The 15666-nt window shown below is 42.3% G+C and overlaps 1 protein-coding gene across 1 annotated transcript in view; it reads left to right on the forward strand.

Annotated features, from left to right (window-relative positions):
* Nucleotides 1–210: 210 nt before the first annotated feature.
* Nucleotides 211–15666, forward strand: part of LOC118401186 (protein FAM107B) — a 73639-nt gene continuing 58183 nt past the window's right edge. The window contains exons 1-2 of the mRNA XM_035798481.2: nucleotides 211–654; nucleotides 15351–15414. Of these exons, the coding sequence (XP_035654374.2) occupies nucleotides 226–654; nucleotides 15351–15414 (493 nt within the window). The 5' untranslated portion in view covers nucleotides 211–225. The remainder of the gene's footprint in view (nucleotides 655–15350; nucleotides 15415–15666) is intronic.

The following is a 15666-nucleotide window of genomic DNA, read 5'->3' on the forward strand; positions in this document are numbered from 1 at the left end:
CTCATCAACACTGAAGAATGGCCTTAGAATTCCTCTTCTTCTGGCGCTGAGGATATTAACCTGGGGGAAAGGAGAGAACAGGTGTCTCTTGCAGGCTCTTGAGGGTGACAACGCTGTGGCTTGACTGACTCCTGACAGACCTGTTGTGGGGAAACACCCGGAAAGTGTTGTTGCCATTGGGGGCTTTGTATGGTTGTTTTCCGTGTGATTCTACATTCTATCAGCATGCACAGTCTCCCCTGTTCTGCACTGCTCCACTGTTTCGGCAGTCCCGCAGACGTTACAGCTAACCCTACACAGTCCCTGGACCCGGACCCCTCCCTATCCGGCAGAACTGATCTAGAACCCCCCGTGGTGGTGGGCCCTGTTCTCTGCCAACCGGTTCCCAAACCAGACCCCCCTCTAGAACACCAGCCCCACCACAGAATTGTCAGCTTTATATCTACACACACCAGAACAAGAACTCTGAATGGCACCTACTCCAACTCCAATGGTCAACCGCCAGGGAGGGAGAGCCACAGCTTTAAGACACCTCTGGCCTGCCATTGCCTGTCAGACAGCGTTGAGGGGCCTCGTGAGCTGGTGATTGGTTTAGAGCTTGGGGTGAAGTACCCTATCATCCCCAGACCCTCCATCATTATCAGACAACCCAAGGTATGTTGTACAGGTGTGCAAGATATTACTCTACCACTATGCTGGTCTGATAAAATAATGTTATACTGTGCAGCAGTTGATGTCATCAGATTTAGGCCATTCTTCACCAAGCTACCACAAGGGGGAATCTAGAGCCCAAACATGATTTTCAGTAGCCCACCTTTTAATACCAGTTGAGACCATCTTCTCTACATCAAATTTTTTAAAATGTGTGCACACACACACATATACACACACACACACACACAAACATGCACGGATACCCCCTTGGCTGTGTGGATTGTGTGTCAGTTGGACTGTCTCAGATCCTGTTCAACATGACCTACGCGCCCTGACACGTCTGGGGTGGCACATACACATTAGTGTCTCAGTATAGTAGCATGTGTGTTTTGTCAGTAGAGTTTCCCATTAAGTAGGCTGTGGTGGATTGTGTGATGATGTTAACTGTTGCCAGCACAAATCATATGTACACCTTATAGGCTACCAATGTGATAATTCTCCTTCATTCATCCCCAGATTCATGGACCAAACCTTTCGTGCATAAATATGACCTGACTATTTATTGTTTATTTGTCTATGGTCCTGATAGGCCTACTGTCAGGCTACATCTCCTATAGGCCTACATAGACAATCGGTTTATGTTTGAGCATTTATCCGCGTTTGTTTGGCTATACAGTTTATTCCACTACCCTAATAAGAAACACAGGCACATCACAGTTACTTACAGTGCATTCGGAAAGTTTTCAGACCCCTTGACTTTTTCAACATTTTGTTACGTTACAGCCTTATTCTATTCCTTATCAATATACACACAATAACTCATGACAAAGCATTAACAGGTTATTAGTTGTTTTTTTTGCATATTTATTACAAATAAAATACGGAAATACCTTATAAGTATTAAGACCCTTTGCTATGATACTTGAAATTGAGCTCAGGTGCATCCTGTTTCCATGATTATCCTTGAGATGTTTCTACAACTTCATTGGAATCAACCTGTGGTAAATTAAATTGATTGGACATGATTTGGAAAGGCACACCTGTCTATATAAGTTTCCACAGTTGACAGTACATGTCAGAGCAAAAACCAAGCCATGAGGTTGAAGGAAGTGTCCGTAGAGGTCTGAGGCAGGATTGTGTTGAGGAACAGATCTGGTGCCACTCATTTCAAAACATTTCTGCAGCATTAAAGGTCCCCATGAACACAGTGGCCTCCATCATTCTTAAATGAAAGAAGTTTGGAACCACCAAGACTCTTCCTAGAGCTGGTTACCCGGCCAAACTGAGCAATCGGGGGAGAACGGCCTTGATCAGGGAGGTGACAGAGCTCCAGAGTTCCTCTGTGGAGATAGGATAACCTTTCCATAAGGACAACCATCTCTGCAGCACTCCACCTATCAGGCCTTGATGGTAGAGTGGCCAGATGTAAGCCACTTCTCAGTAAAAGGCATGAGAGCCAGCTTGGAGTTTGCCAAAAGGCAAGTAAATATTCTCAGATCATGAAATACAATGAAATATGCCTGAATGCCAAGAGTCACATCTGCAGGAAACATGGCACCATCCCTACAGTGAAACATGGTAGTAGCATCATGCTGTGGGGATGTTTCTCAGCGGCAGGAACTGGGAGACTAGTCAGGATCGAAGGAAAGATGAACGGAGACAAGTACACAGAGATCCTTGATGAAAACCTGCTCCAGAGCGCTCAGGACCTCAGACTGAGGCGTAGGTTCATCTTCCAACAGGACAGCAATACTAAGCACACAGCCAAGACAATACAGGAGTGGCCTTGGGACAAGACTCTGAATGTCCTTGAGTGGCCCAGCCAGAGCCCGGACTTGAACCTGTTCGAACATCTCTGGAGAGACCTTAAAATAACTGTGCCGCGAAGCTCCCTATGCAACTTGACAGAGCTTGAGAGGATCTGCACAGAAGAATGGGAGAAACTCTCCAAATACAGGTGTGCCAAGCTTGTATCATCATACCCAAGAAGACTTTTGGCTGTAATCGCTGCCAACGGTGCTTCAACAAAGTACTGAGTAAAAGTTCTGAATACTTATGTAAATGTAACATTTCATTTTTTAAACATTTTCAAACAAGAAGACACACCCCTCTCAGAGAGCGAGACACCGCTTAATGTGAGTTCTCATATTTTTCAACATGTTTTTTACAAAAGGATAGATTTGAAGTTAGATAAACTTGGATTTTTCGGCAGGTACATATGCAGGATGCTACCCTCCACAGCATGGCCTTCGCTCCAGATCAAAACTCCAAACCTACAAACAAATTTTGACAAAAATGAACTGGAGAGATTACTGCTTCCAGTGTTTTATTTTTTCTAAGCTATACGGAGGGTGCTCTAGCCAACAAACAGCAGAGACCTGAGGACACCATTCCAACCTGGAACTGAGCGAGACACAAATTCAATTAGCACTAAGGTGTGAAGTAAAAGGCCTTTGAGCCCAACAAGTGTCAGGAGTCTTTGAAGTGTCGTCCTGCTATTCAAAGACCATCCACTGGCATTTTCTACAAGAAATCTGCTTCCATGAATAAAAGCTTCTCCCAAGAGGGTGTGACACCTACTCCTGCTGCACTGCTGCTTGGATTCCACCTGGCGATCTGTTCACCGTCTGCCCTGGTTGTCTACCCCTGCCTGGTACATTTACCCCCACCACACTCCCCCCTGTCTCTCCCGAGCTTTCACTCGCCTCCAGCACACAGGCACTGTTGGGGCGAGTGACTCTGAACTTACAATGGCTAGCCCCAAATCGTTATATATTTTAAAATGTTCTTGTGCATTTTGCTATTTGCCTCATGACTCCTCCATACTTTGTTGACTACAAACGTTCTTTACCCAACCATGAAACAGACTGTTTGTTCCCACACTCGGGACTCTGACTCTCTATTGGTTACACAGACTTTTACCTGATGAAATTGCTGTACCATATGATACTGTCGCCATCTGATGCACATACAGATGTCATAAATCAGCACTGCAGAGCTCTCCTCTGCCGTGCCTTGATTGTATTATTGTTGATGATATCTGAAAATGTGCACGTACACCCTGGCCCATCTACAGTTGCTAGCCCCAATTTTGACTTGCGCTCTGATATCTCCTTCACTGATTTCTGCTCTCGTAAAAGCCTGGGTTTTCTGAACATTAACACTAGAAGATTATTACCTAAAATAGATCAATTGAAAGTTTGGGTTCACAGCTCCAATCCAGATGTGTCATTACTGAGACGTGGTTAAGAATGAGAGTTTTGAATACTGATGATAACCTTTCTGGTTATAATCTTTTACGTCAAGACAGATCTTCAAAAGGTGGGGGAGTGGCAATCTTTACCAAGGATCAACTTCAGTGCTCGGTTGTCCCCAAACATTATGATTTTCTGGTTTTAAGCAATAAACGTTCAAATAGCTCTTTGTTGACTGTTGCTGGGTGCTATCGTCCTCCATCAGCACCGGCCTGTACCCTACCTGCTCTAAGCTCTCTCATGGCCCTTTACACTAAGTCTGAATTTGTCTTGCTAGGTGACCTAATCTGGGACGTGCTTAAACCCCCTGACCAAGTCCTAAAGCAATGGGACTCTCTAAATCATTCTCAGATTATCACCAATCCCACAAGATATGACTCCAAACACCCAGAAAAGGCTACTCTCCTCAATGTTATCCTCACAAATAATACTGATAGGTATCAGTCTGGTGTTTTCAGTAATGACGTTAGTGATCACTGTTTTACAGCCTGTGTTTGTAATGGCTGCTCAGTGAAACAACCTGCCCTGATTTGTCATAGACTCCTTCATCAACTGGCCTCTGTAAAATGGTATAGAATCAGCTTGATCCCCTCTGTTGAAGACGCTTGGACTTTATTTTTTGATATTTAAAGTGGTATTGTTAACAAATACGCCCCCATAAAGAAAATGAGAATTAAAAACAGGTTCAGCCCCTGGTTCGACCGTGATCTTGCAGAGTTACTCCACCTCAACAATCGCATTTGGCAAAAGGCTTAGCACACGCATATTCAAGCTGACTGGCTCTCGTTCAGGCAAATGAGAAATACGTGCACTCAGGCTATCCAGAAGGCCAAAGTTAGTTACTTTAAGGAGCAGTTCTCTCTCTGTAGGTCTTACCCAAAGAGGTTCTGGAAACGGTTAGAGACCTGGAGAATAAACCCTCCTCCTCACAGCTGCCCATGTCCCTTAATGTTGATGATGTGGTTGTTACTGACAAGAAGCACATGGCTGAGTTCTGTAATCACCACTTGATTAAGTCAAGATTCCTATTTGACTCAGCCATGCCTCCTTGCCCATCCAACATTTCCTCATCTTCCACCCTTCTAATGCGACTATCCCCAATGCATCTCCCTATTTTTCCCCTGCCCCTCTACAAAGTTTCTCACTGCAGGCAGTCACTGAGTCCGAGGTGCTAAAGGAGCTCCTTAAACTTAAACCCCAAAAACCCATCTGGGTCAGATAGTTTAGACCCTTTCTTCTTTAAGGTTGCAGCCCCTTTCACCCCCAAGCCTATCTCCAACCTTTTTATTCTGTCTCTCCTTTCTGAGGAGGTTCCCATTTCTTGGAAGGCAGCCACAGTTCATCCTTTATTTAAAGGGGGAGATCAAGCTGATCCTAGCTGTAATAGACCTATTTCTATTTTGCCCTGTTTATCAAAAGTGTTGGAAAAACTTGGCAATAATCAACTGACTGGCTTTCTTGATGTCTATAGTATTCTCTCGGGTGTGCAATCTGGTTTCCGCTCAGGTTATGGATGTGTCACTGCAACCTTAAAGGTCCTCAATGATGTCAACATTGCCATTTATTCTAAGCAATATTGTGCTGATTTTCTTACTCACTTGACCAAAGCTTTTGATACGGTAGACCATTCCATTCTTGTGGGCCGGCTAAGGAGTATTGGTGTCTCTGAGGGGTCTTTGGGCTGGTTTGCTAACTACTCTCAAAGAGTGTAGTGTATAAAGTCAGAAAATCTGCTGTCTCAGCCACTGCCTGTCACCAAGGGAGTACCCCAAGGCTCCATCCCTGGCCCCACGCTCTTCTCAATTTACATCAACAACATAGCTCAGGCAGTAGGAAGCTCTCTCATCCATGTATATGCAGATGATACAGTCTTATACTAAGCTGACCCCTGCCCAAATTTTGTGTTAAATGCTCTAGAACAAGGCTTTCTTAGTCTCCAAAAAGCTTTCTCTACCCTTAACCTTGTTCGAAACACCTCCAAAACAAAGGTCATGTGGTTTGGTAAGAAGAAAGCCCCTCTTCCCACAGGTGTTATGACAACCTCTGAGGGTTCAGAGCCTGAGGTAGTCACCTCATACAAGTACTTGGGAGTATGGCTAGACGGTGCACTCTCCTTCTCTCAGCACATATCAAAGCTGCAGGCTAAAGTTAAATCTAGACTTGGTTTCCTCTATCGGAATCGTTCCTCTTTCACCCCAGCTGCCTAAGTAACCCTGATTCAGATGACCATCCTACCCATGCTAGATTACGGAGACATCATTTATAGATCGGCAGGTAAGGGTGCTCTCGAGCGGCTAGATGTTCGTTACCATTCGGCCATAAGATTTGCCACCAATGCTCCTTATAGGACACATCACTGCACTCTATACTCCTTTGTAATCTGGTCATCTCTGTATACCCGTCACAAGACCCACTGTTTGATGCTTATTTATAAAACCCTCTTGGGCCTCACTCCCCCCTATCTGAGATATCTACTGCGGCCCTCATCGTCCACATACAACACCCGTTCTGCCAGTCACATTCTGTTAAAGGTCCCCAAAGCACACACATCCCTGGGTCGCTCCTCTTTTCAGTTCACTGCAGCTAGCGACTGGAACGAGCTGCAACAATCCCTTAAACTGGACAGTTTTATCTCAGTCTCTTCATTCAAAGTCTCAATCATGGACACTCTTACTGACAGTTGTGGCTGCTTTGCGTGATGTATTGTTGTCTCTACCTTCTTGACCTTTGTGCCTTCTTGACCTTTGTCCTTTGTTTTGTGCTGCTACCATGTTGTGTTGCTACCATGTTGTTGTTATGTTGTGTTGCTAGCATGCTGTTGTCATCTGTTGCTGCCTTGCTATGTTGTTGTCTTAGGTCTCTCTTTCTGTAATGTTGTGCTGTCTCTCTTGTTGGGATGTGTGTTTTGTCCTATATTTATATTGTATTTATTAATGTTTTTTAATCCCAGGCCCCCGTCCCTGCAGGAGGCCTTTTGCCCTTTTGGTAGGCTGTCATTGTAAGTATAAATTGGTTCTAAACTGACTTGCCTAGTAAAAATAAAACATTTCTAAAACCTGATTTTGCTTTGTCATTATGGGTAAAAAAACAACAATTTAATCAATTTTAGAATAAGGCTGTAAAGTAACAAAATGACAAAAGACAAGGTGTCTGAATAATTTCCAAATGCACTGTACATACATTTATTGGGAAATAAACTAGCAAGTTACAAGTGTTTGGCTAATGTTTAGAACTAAAATGTCACTGTTCATATGGACTCCTGAACCTGTAAATTACTCACTTTGCAATTGAAGACTCTGATACAAGTCTGCCTTACTATCACCTCCCCGGGGATGGCACAGATTACAAAATACCATAAAGAGCGATGCATCAAAATAAGTATTTTGAAACATGTTTAATTAAAATACACATGTTGTATTTTAAAATGTAGAAATTCATTTGCAGGAACATGGTCCGAATTGCAACAATACTGTTAGTAACAGTTACAGAAATGTTTTACTTGCCATGACTGTGATATGTGTTGTATTTTTCTACCTTAGTTGAATGCACTGACTGTAAGTCACTCCAGATATGAGTGTCTGCTAAATTACCAAAATGTAAATGTACAGTGGGGCAAAAAAGTATTGTCAGCCACCAATTGTGCAAGTTCTCCCACTTAAAATGATGAGAGAGGCCTGTAATTTTCATCATAGGTACACTTCAACTATGACAGACAAAATGAGAAGAAAAATCCAGAAAATCACATTGTAGGATTTTTAAAGGAATTTATTTGCAAATTATGGCGGAAAATAAGTATTTGATCAATAACAAAAGTTTATCTCAATACTTTGTTAAATACTCTTTGTTGGCAATGACACAGGTAAAACATTTTCTGTAAGTCTTCACAAGGTTTTCACACACTGTTGCTGGTATTTTGGCCCATTCCTCCATGCAGATCTCCTCTAGAGCAGTGATTTTTTTTGTGGGGGGGGGGGGGCTGTTGCTGGGCAACACAGACTTTCAACTCCCTCCAAAGATTTTCTATGGGGTTGAGATCTGGAGACTGACTGGGCCTCTCCAGGACCTTGAAATGCTTCTTACGAAGCCACTCCTTCGTTGCCTGGAGGGTGTGTTTGGGATCATTGTCATGCTGAAAGACCCAGCCACGTTTCATCTTCAATGCCCTTGCTGATGGTAGGCTTTGTTACTTTGGTCCCAGCTCTCTGCAGGTCATTCACTAGGTCCCCCGTGTGGTTCTGGGATTTTTGCTCACCGTTCTTGTGATCATTTTGACCCCATGGGGTGAGATCTTGTGTGGAGCCCCAGATCAGTGGTCTTGTATGTCTTCCATTTCCTAATATTGCTCCCACAGTTGATTTATTCAAACCAAGCTGCTTACCTATTGCAGATTCAGTCTTCCCAGCCTGGTGCAGGTCTACAATTTTGTTTCTGGTGTCCTTTGACAGCTCTTTGGTCTTGGCCATAGTGGAGTTTGGAGTGTGACTGTTTGAGGTTGTGGACAGGTGTCTTTTATACTGATAACAAGTTCAAACAGATACCATTAATACAGGTAAAGAGTGGAGGACAGAGGAGCCTCTTAAAGAAGAAGTTACAGGTCTATGAGAGCCAGAAATCTTGCTTGTTTGTAGGTGACCAAATACTTATTTTCCACCATAATTTGCAAATAAATTCCTTAAAAATCCTACAATGTGATTTTCTGGATTTTTTTTCTCATTTCGTCTGTCATAACTGAAGTGTACCTATGATGAAAATTACAGGCCTCTCTCATCATTTTAAGTGGGAGAACTTGCACAATTGGTGGCTGACTAAATACTTTTTTGCCCCACTGTATAAGTGAAAATGATCAAACCAACTGCAAATCACACTGGGTATTATTATTGGCCTTTTTTTGAGACTGAGCTCATTAGAATAATACTCAGCATCCCTTGCAATTGTCCATTTTTACATGTACAGTACATGTGTATTTAGTTAATTTAGCAGACACTCTTAACACACCATAGTGCCACCAGACTTCTGATACCAATACCAGTGTGAAAGGGGGCAACAAAATTGTGAACTGCTATTAAAAATAGTATAGAAAAGGGTTTTGTATTTTGAAAATACAAACTACAGCTCTCAAAAGTATCTTGTTACAAAATACATTGGAGTGTAGTAATTGCCCAGTGTAATGCAAATGACAAAATACATATTTCAAATACATGTAACAGAAATAGTGCACATCTCTGCACCTTCCTTGGCTGTAGGGGTCCTCTATTTCACATGGATCAGGAGGGCAGAAATATCCCCTCATCCTGTAGTCACACTGATAGTGACCAGTGAAAGTACTGGTCAATGGAAGCTACAGGAGGGGGAGGGCGCTCCCTGTGTGATAGTAATGAAGAGAGGTACAGATAAGGCACAACACTGCATGTATGTACAATAAGATCAGTGCAGAGGATGAGGCCTTAAACCATTAGTTGGTGTAAAATAAAATACATTTTACAAACACAATCATGATCGTACATAAACACAAAAGACTGGCAGGTCAGCAGTAATGGGAAACTAGACTACTACACCATGTCCTCAATAAGTACCCTGCTGAAAAAAACAGCATAGACCAGCCTTCGCTGTGTTTTGGACTCTGGTCACTAGCAAATGCTGGTCACCCACAAAACCAGTACCAAGTAATATTATAGTGGTATGCAAAGTTGTGTTTTATTCCTATCGGAATACAACCTGAGTGGGAATATCCACCAATTTTAACATTTTTTCACCCACAATCTGCATTCAGAATCAAATCAAATGTATTTATATAGCCCTTCTTACATCAGCTGATATATCAAAGTGCTGTACAGAAACCCAGCCTAAAACCACAAACGGCAAGCAATACAGGTGTAGAAGCACGGTGGCTAGGAAAAACTCCCTAGAAAGGCCAAAACCTAGGAAGAAACCTATAGAGGAACCAATCTATGAGGGGTGGCCAGTCCTCTTCTGGCTGTGCCGTGTGGAGATTATAACAGAACATGGCAAAGATGTTCAAATGATCATAAATGACCAGCATGGGCAAATAATAATAATCACAGTAGTTGTCGAGGGTGCAACAAGTCAGCACCTCAGGAGTAAATGTCAGTTGGCTTTTCATAGCCAATCATTGAGAGTATCTCTACCGCTCCTGCTGTCTCTAGAGAGTTAAAAGCAGCAGGTCTGGGACAGGTAGCACGTCTGGTGAACAAGTCAGGGTTCCATAGCCGCAGGCAGAAACGTTGATACTGGAGCATCAGCACAGCCAGGTGAAGTCATCATGCCAGGTAGTCCTGAGGCATGGTCCTCGGGCTCAGGTCCTCCGAGAGAGAGAAAGAAAGAAAGAGAGAGAATTAGAGAGAGCATACTTAAATTCACACACTACCGGATAAGACAGGAGAAATACTCCAGATATAACAGACAAGCCCCCCGACACAAACTACTGCAGCATAAATACTGGAGGCTGAGACAGGAGGGGTCAGGAGACACTGTGGCCCCATCCGATGATACCCCCAGACAGGGCCAAACAGGCAGGATATAACCCCACCAACTTCGACAAAGCACAGCCCCCACACCACTAGAGGGATATCTTCAACCACCAATTTACCATCCTGAGACAAGGCCGAGTATAATCCACAAAGATCTCCGCCACGGCACAATCCTGCCTGCCAGGATTACATTTTTTTTTTTGACTACCTAAACCATCTAAACTGGAACAACCATTTCAGTAACGGGTGCAATAAATCCAACAAACAGATTAGATTAGTTTAGAAAAATGTTTATTTTTTATTTTTTTGTGTAGCATAAGATACATTTATGTATTAATAAATCAATCAAAGTACATGCAAAAACACAGATATTGAAATAAAGAATACAAACAATTATGAAACTGTAATAGAGCACTCTGGTAAATATTATAATGATGGGTGTGGTTATGCAGACCAGCTAGACCATGCTGGACCAGCATACACTCAAAAAATAAGGTTATTGAGGGGTTCTTCGTCAGGGGCGAGGGTGATACAGTGTAACCATATTTTACATAGCATGTTATGAAGTGTTCCTTACTGCAGGGATGGTTGTATATAGAGCCTTCCTGTTCTTTCCCTCTCCACCATGTTTGCCTTTTATGTCATGAAATGCTGAACTGATAAAACCTTTCTTTAATTGTACGGTACACCACAGGCAAACAGCAACAATACTATTTTTTAAAGCTGAATGAATGTGTTATTGATGTAAAAAGACAGTAGTCTGCTGATTACTTAAGACTATACCTCCCTTGTGAATTGATCGCACAACCTCTTGGTTGCTAATGACCTGAATTTCCTGCTAAACTACCAGGTCAGTGGGCAAAGCATAGATTGACCACAGATTTAATGGCAAGAATATTGTTCTGCATTTTGATAAAAGTTGGCCAGAATCAAGTCACTAACTGCCTAATTATCTGACAACACCAACATAATAAAATTGCAGTCCTCAGGGAGACAATGTAATGTGTGCTTAAACACTTTGACCTTGCAAGCTTTTGAAAAAAGTGCATGAATATTTCAGCTTTACCACCAGGGACAGCTTTATTAGAAAGAACATATATCAGCACACTCTCAAAATTAGGGTACGGTTAGGGTACAGAGATGTACCCTATTTTACCATATTTGGGGGTATGGTCTAATGTTCATGTATTTGTGCCAACCGTCAGTGGAAGTGTTGTACCGGTTTAAGTGATTGAGCACCATTTTTAACGATGTCAGGTTTGAGCTATTAAATGGTTACTGTGCAATTCTCACTAATTTAATGGAAGTTAATTGTGTGGAAGTTGATGTCAATAAGGCATTATTAAATTGGCAACCTGCTGTCAGTAAATAATAGGGAAATTCCATGAAATGTAGTAGTCTGTAACTGGTAGTAACTCATTGGCAAAGTTAATGTCAGTAAGTTACAGTAACATACTTTCAACTAGCAGCTCGCTGTACCTTCAATGAACCTTTTTGATTACAAGGAAGCTTAAAACATTAGGAGTCCCACACTTGGGACCCAGCCTCTAGGTTGGAAGATTACTGACTGTCATGCCACACCATCAGGTCAGTGAGTATGACATAGATCAACCACAGTAAGTTGCTGTGAATTTTACAGAAACGACTTGTAGCAAGCTGACACGAGCTTACTGGGAAATGGATAGTAACACCATAACAGTGCAGACCTGATAAGGAACAAATAAGGCATCAACTTAATTATTCCTTAATTTAATGCTAAAACCACTTAAACTGGTACAACGCTTCTACTAACTGTTGGCACAAATGCACCATCTTTGGACCATGTCCCCAAATATGCTAATATGCCCTTGCCAGCACTTTGCCCCACCTACAAGGTACGGTGAACAAACAACAAGTCATTTTACAACAATAGCTAGGTTTCCATCCAATTGGCGACAGATTTTGTTACAAATATTCTCAATATAAAAACAATATGAGTAAATTCACATGTGCTGAATAAAAAATAAAAGTTAAATGTGTTTGCGTCGCATTTTCAACTATACTGATGGTTTTCTCACGAAAAAATGTGTTATATAGCGAGTGTGAAAACTCTGGTATTGGCACATTCCCTCTAGTCATGTACTTTACTCGCTTACAAAGGTTGAATGGAAACCTGGTTAATAAAACCTTCATTTAACAGTAAAAATACTGTGTTTTTACTTCAACTCAGTAGCTGGTAACTTACAGTCGAATTACAGGTATTTTTTATACTGTGTGCCATAAGCACATCTGAAGTATACTAAAAGTATAATTGTAAAACCTGTCATTAGTTCTACCTGGAACCAGAGGGTTCTTCATGAGAGTGTTCTAAATGGAACTCGAGGGTTCTCCTACCTACATGGACAAATCACAGGGTCGTACGTGGCACCCAAAAAGGTTCCCCAATAGGGACAAATGACATAATGTCAACTGGTTATAATTTCTTAACAATATTTTTCACACCTACAGATCAGTCGGCGTAGCAGGAAGTTCTGGTTGCTGGCAACAGTAAGGTTGTGAATTCAAATCCCAATTGAGGGAATTGAAGTAATCAGGATTTGAAGTTCTAAGAACTTTGCTGGTCAGCAAAACCAGTATTTCTTTTTGAATTGGTTGTTTCAAGATCTGTGTTTTTGAATGAATGAATGAATGAATCTTATTTTACACAGACAAACACAGCAAAGGCTGGTGTGCCAGTGAAAACACAACGAAGGCTGGTCTGCCAGCATCACCACCTAGATTGCCAATCACTGTTTTTGTATATATTTTTTTAGCTTTATTTAACTACGTAGGCAAGTCAGTTAAGAATACGTTCTTATTTCAATCTGTTGCATACAAATTATGTTGCATACAATAAGCTTCTATTCTCCCTGTCACAGGGGGATTTATGGGTGATTTAAGATGAAATCGTCAACCCTGTTACTGTCAACCCTCTTACTTTATCTTGCACTTATTAGGCAATTACTATATTATTTTATTTATTGAAAATGTGTTTTTTATTAAGATGAACATGTGACCTTTATGACAAAATGTTAAAATTAGGTGAAATCAAAAGAAACCGATTTGGTGGAACAACGCTACTACTGATATTTTCTGTTTTGCATTTAATCTCTGGCATAGGCTATCTTAGTCCAGGTCCTGTGATGTGTTCAGATGTGTGTAATTCTTCTCCGCTAATCGTTTGTATCGTTATTAAGCCATCAACTGGAACAGATGTAACTCTGATCTCTTGATCCATACCCTTTACATCTATGTGTCTGTGTGTCTGTGCATGTGTCGTGTGGGTCTGTGTGTTTGCATGTGTGTGTGTGTGTGTGTGTGTGTGTGTGTGTGTGTGTGTGTGTGTGTGTGTGTGTGTGTGTGTGTGTGTGTGTGTGTGTGTGTGTGTGTGTGTGTGTGTGTGTGTGTGTGTGTGTGTGTGTGTGTGTGTGCGTGTGTGTGTGTGTGTGTGTGCGTGTGTGTGTCAGGGTTTATCTGTGGCCTACTCTCAGAGAGCCGGATGTGTTTGTAGGCCACCTGCTTTGTCTGTGACAGAGGAAGTGGGAAACTGTTGCCATTAACCAAACAAACTGGATGGTCAGAATAGAGACAGATAGAGATAGAACAAGTAGTGAACAAAATATGTTTAGATAGATTCAAACTTCTTGCTCTGCCTAATTACATTTTAATCCATAGAATATACAACCTCAAAACACTTCTATGCCCGTTTCAGAATGATTTGAAGTATCAGTCACAGCACTCCTGTACAATTTCGTTATATAGCTATTTCCTGCATGACTTACACTATATTTACAATAGTATGTGGACACCCCTTCAAATTAGTGCATTCGGCTATTTCAGCCACACCCGCTGCTGACAAGTGTATAAAATCGAGCATACAGCCATGCAATCTCCATAGACAAACATTGGTAGTAGAATTACCTTACTTCATTGTGGCACCGTAATAGATGGTCACCTTCCAACAATGTCCGTTCATCAAATTTCTGCACTGCTTGTGCTGCCCCGGTCAACTGCAAGTGCTGTTATTGTGAAGTGGAAATGTCTAGGAGCAACAATGGCTCAGCTGCGAAGTGGTAGGCCACACAAGCTCACAGAACTGGACCGCTGAGTGCTGATGCGTGTAGTTGTAGTAATTGTCTGTCCTCGGTTGCAACACTCATTACCAAGTTCCAAACAGACTCTGTAAGCAACATCAGCACAATAACTGTTCGTCGGGAGCTTCATGAAATGGGTTTCCATGGCCGAGCTCCCACACACAGCCTAAGATCACTGTGCGCAATGCCAAGCATCCGCTGGAGTGGTGTAAAGCTCGCCGCTATTGGACTCTGGAGCAGAGGAAACACCTTCACCATCTGGCAGTCTGACGGACGAATCTGGGAAACAGTTTGGCGAAAGCCCTTTCCTGTTTCAGCATGACAATGCCCCCGAGGTCCAAACAGAAATGGTTTGTCGAGATCTGTGTGGAAGAACTTGACTGGAATTCACATATCCCTGACCTCAACTCCAACAAACACCTTTGGGATGAATTGGAATGCCGACTGAGAGCCAGGCCTAATTGCCCAACAGTAATGCTCTTGTGGCTGAATGGAAGCAAGTACCCGCAGCAATGTTCCAACATCTAGTGGAAAGCCTTCCCAGAAGAGTAGAGGCTGTTGTAGTAGCAAAGGGAGGACCAACTCCATATTAATGCCCATAATGTTTTTGTGTGTGTGTGTGTGTGTGTGTGTGTGTGTGTGTGTGTGTGTGTGTGTGTGTGTGTGTGTGTGTGTGTGTGTGTGTGTGTGTGTGTGTGTGTGTGTGTGTGTGTGTATGCGCATTTGTGCGTGTGTGTATGCGCATTTGTGCGTGTGTGTATGCGCATTTGTGCGTGTGTGTGTTTGACCTGAGAGGTGATTGACAGTGCTCTTTTCTGTTTCATCTCGGGGGTTCACATCAGCAATCAGAATTCCAGGAAGCTTCGTCTGACTGGTCGGAATATATGGAGGACGGGACATTATCAGGTACAGAAATGAACACAAACGTCCTGTTCTCTCTCTCTTCCTTTCATCATCCTCTCTACTCCTGCTCTCGTTACTCCTTCATTCTCTTCCTCTCCTCCTTTCCCTCCACATTTCTGGATATACATTTGGGAAGGAAAACCCCTGGCACGTACTGTGATCTCATAATGGAAAAACAAAACTTAGCATTTGTGTGTGGAGAGATGGGTCTGTGGAAAATATCATCATAAAACATTTTCTCACTGCAATAAACCA

Source organism: Oncorhynchus keta, chromosome 22 (assembly GCF_023373465.1).
Source record: "Oncorhynchus keta strain PuntledgeMale-10-30-2019 chromosome 22, Oket_V2, whole genome shotgun sequence".
Classification (NCBI taxonomy): Eukaryota; Metazoa; Chordata; class Actinopteri; order Salmoniformes; family Salmonidae; genus Oncorhynchus; species Oncorhynchus keta.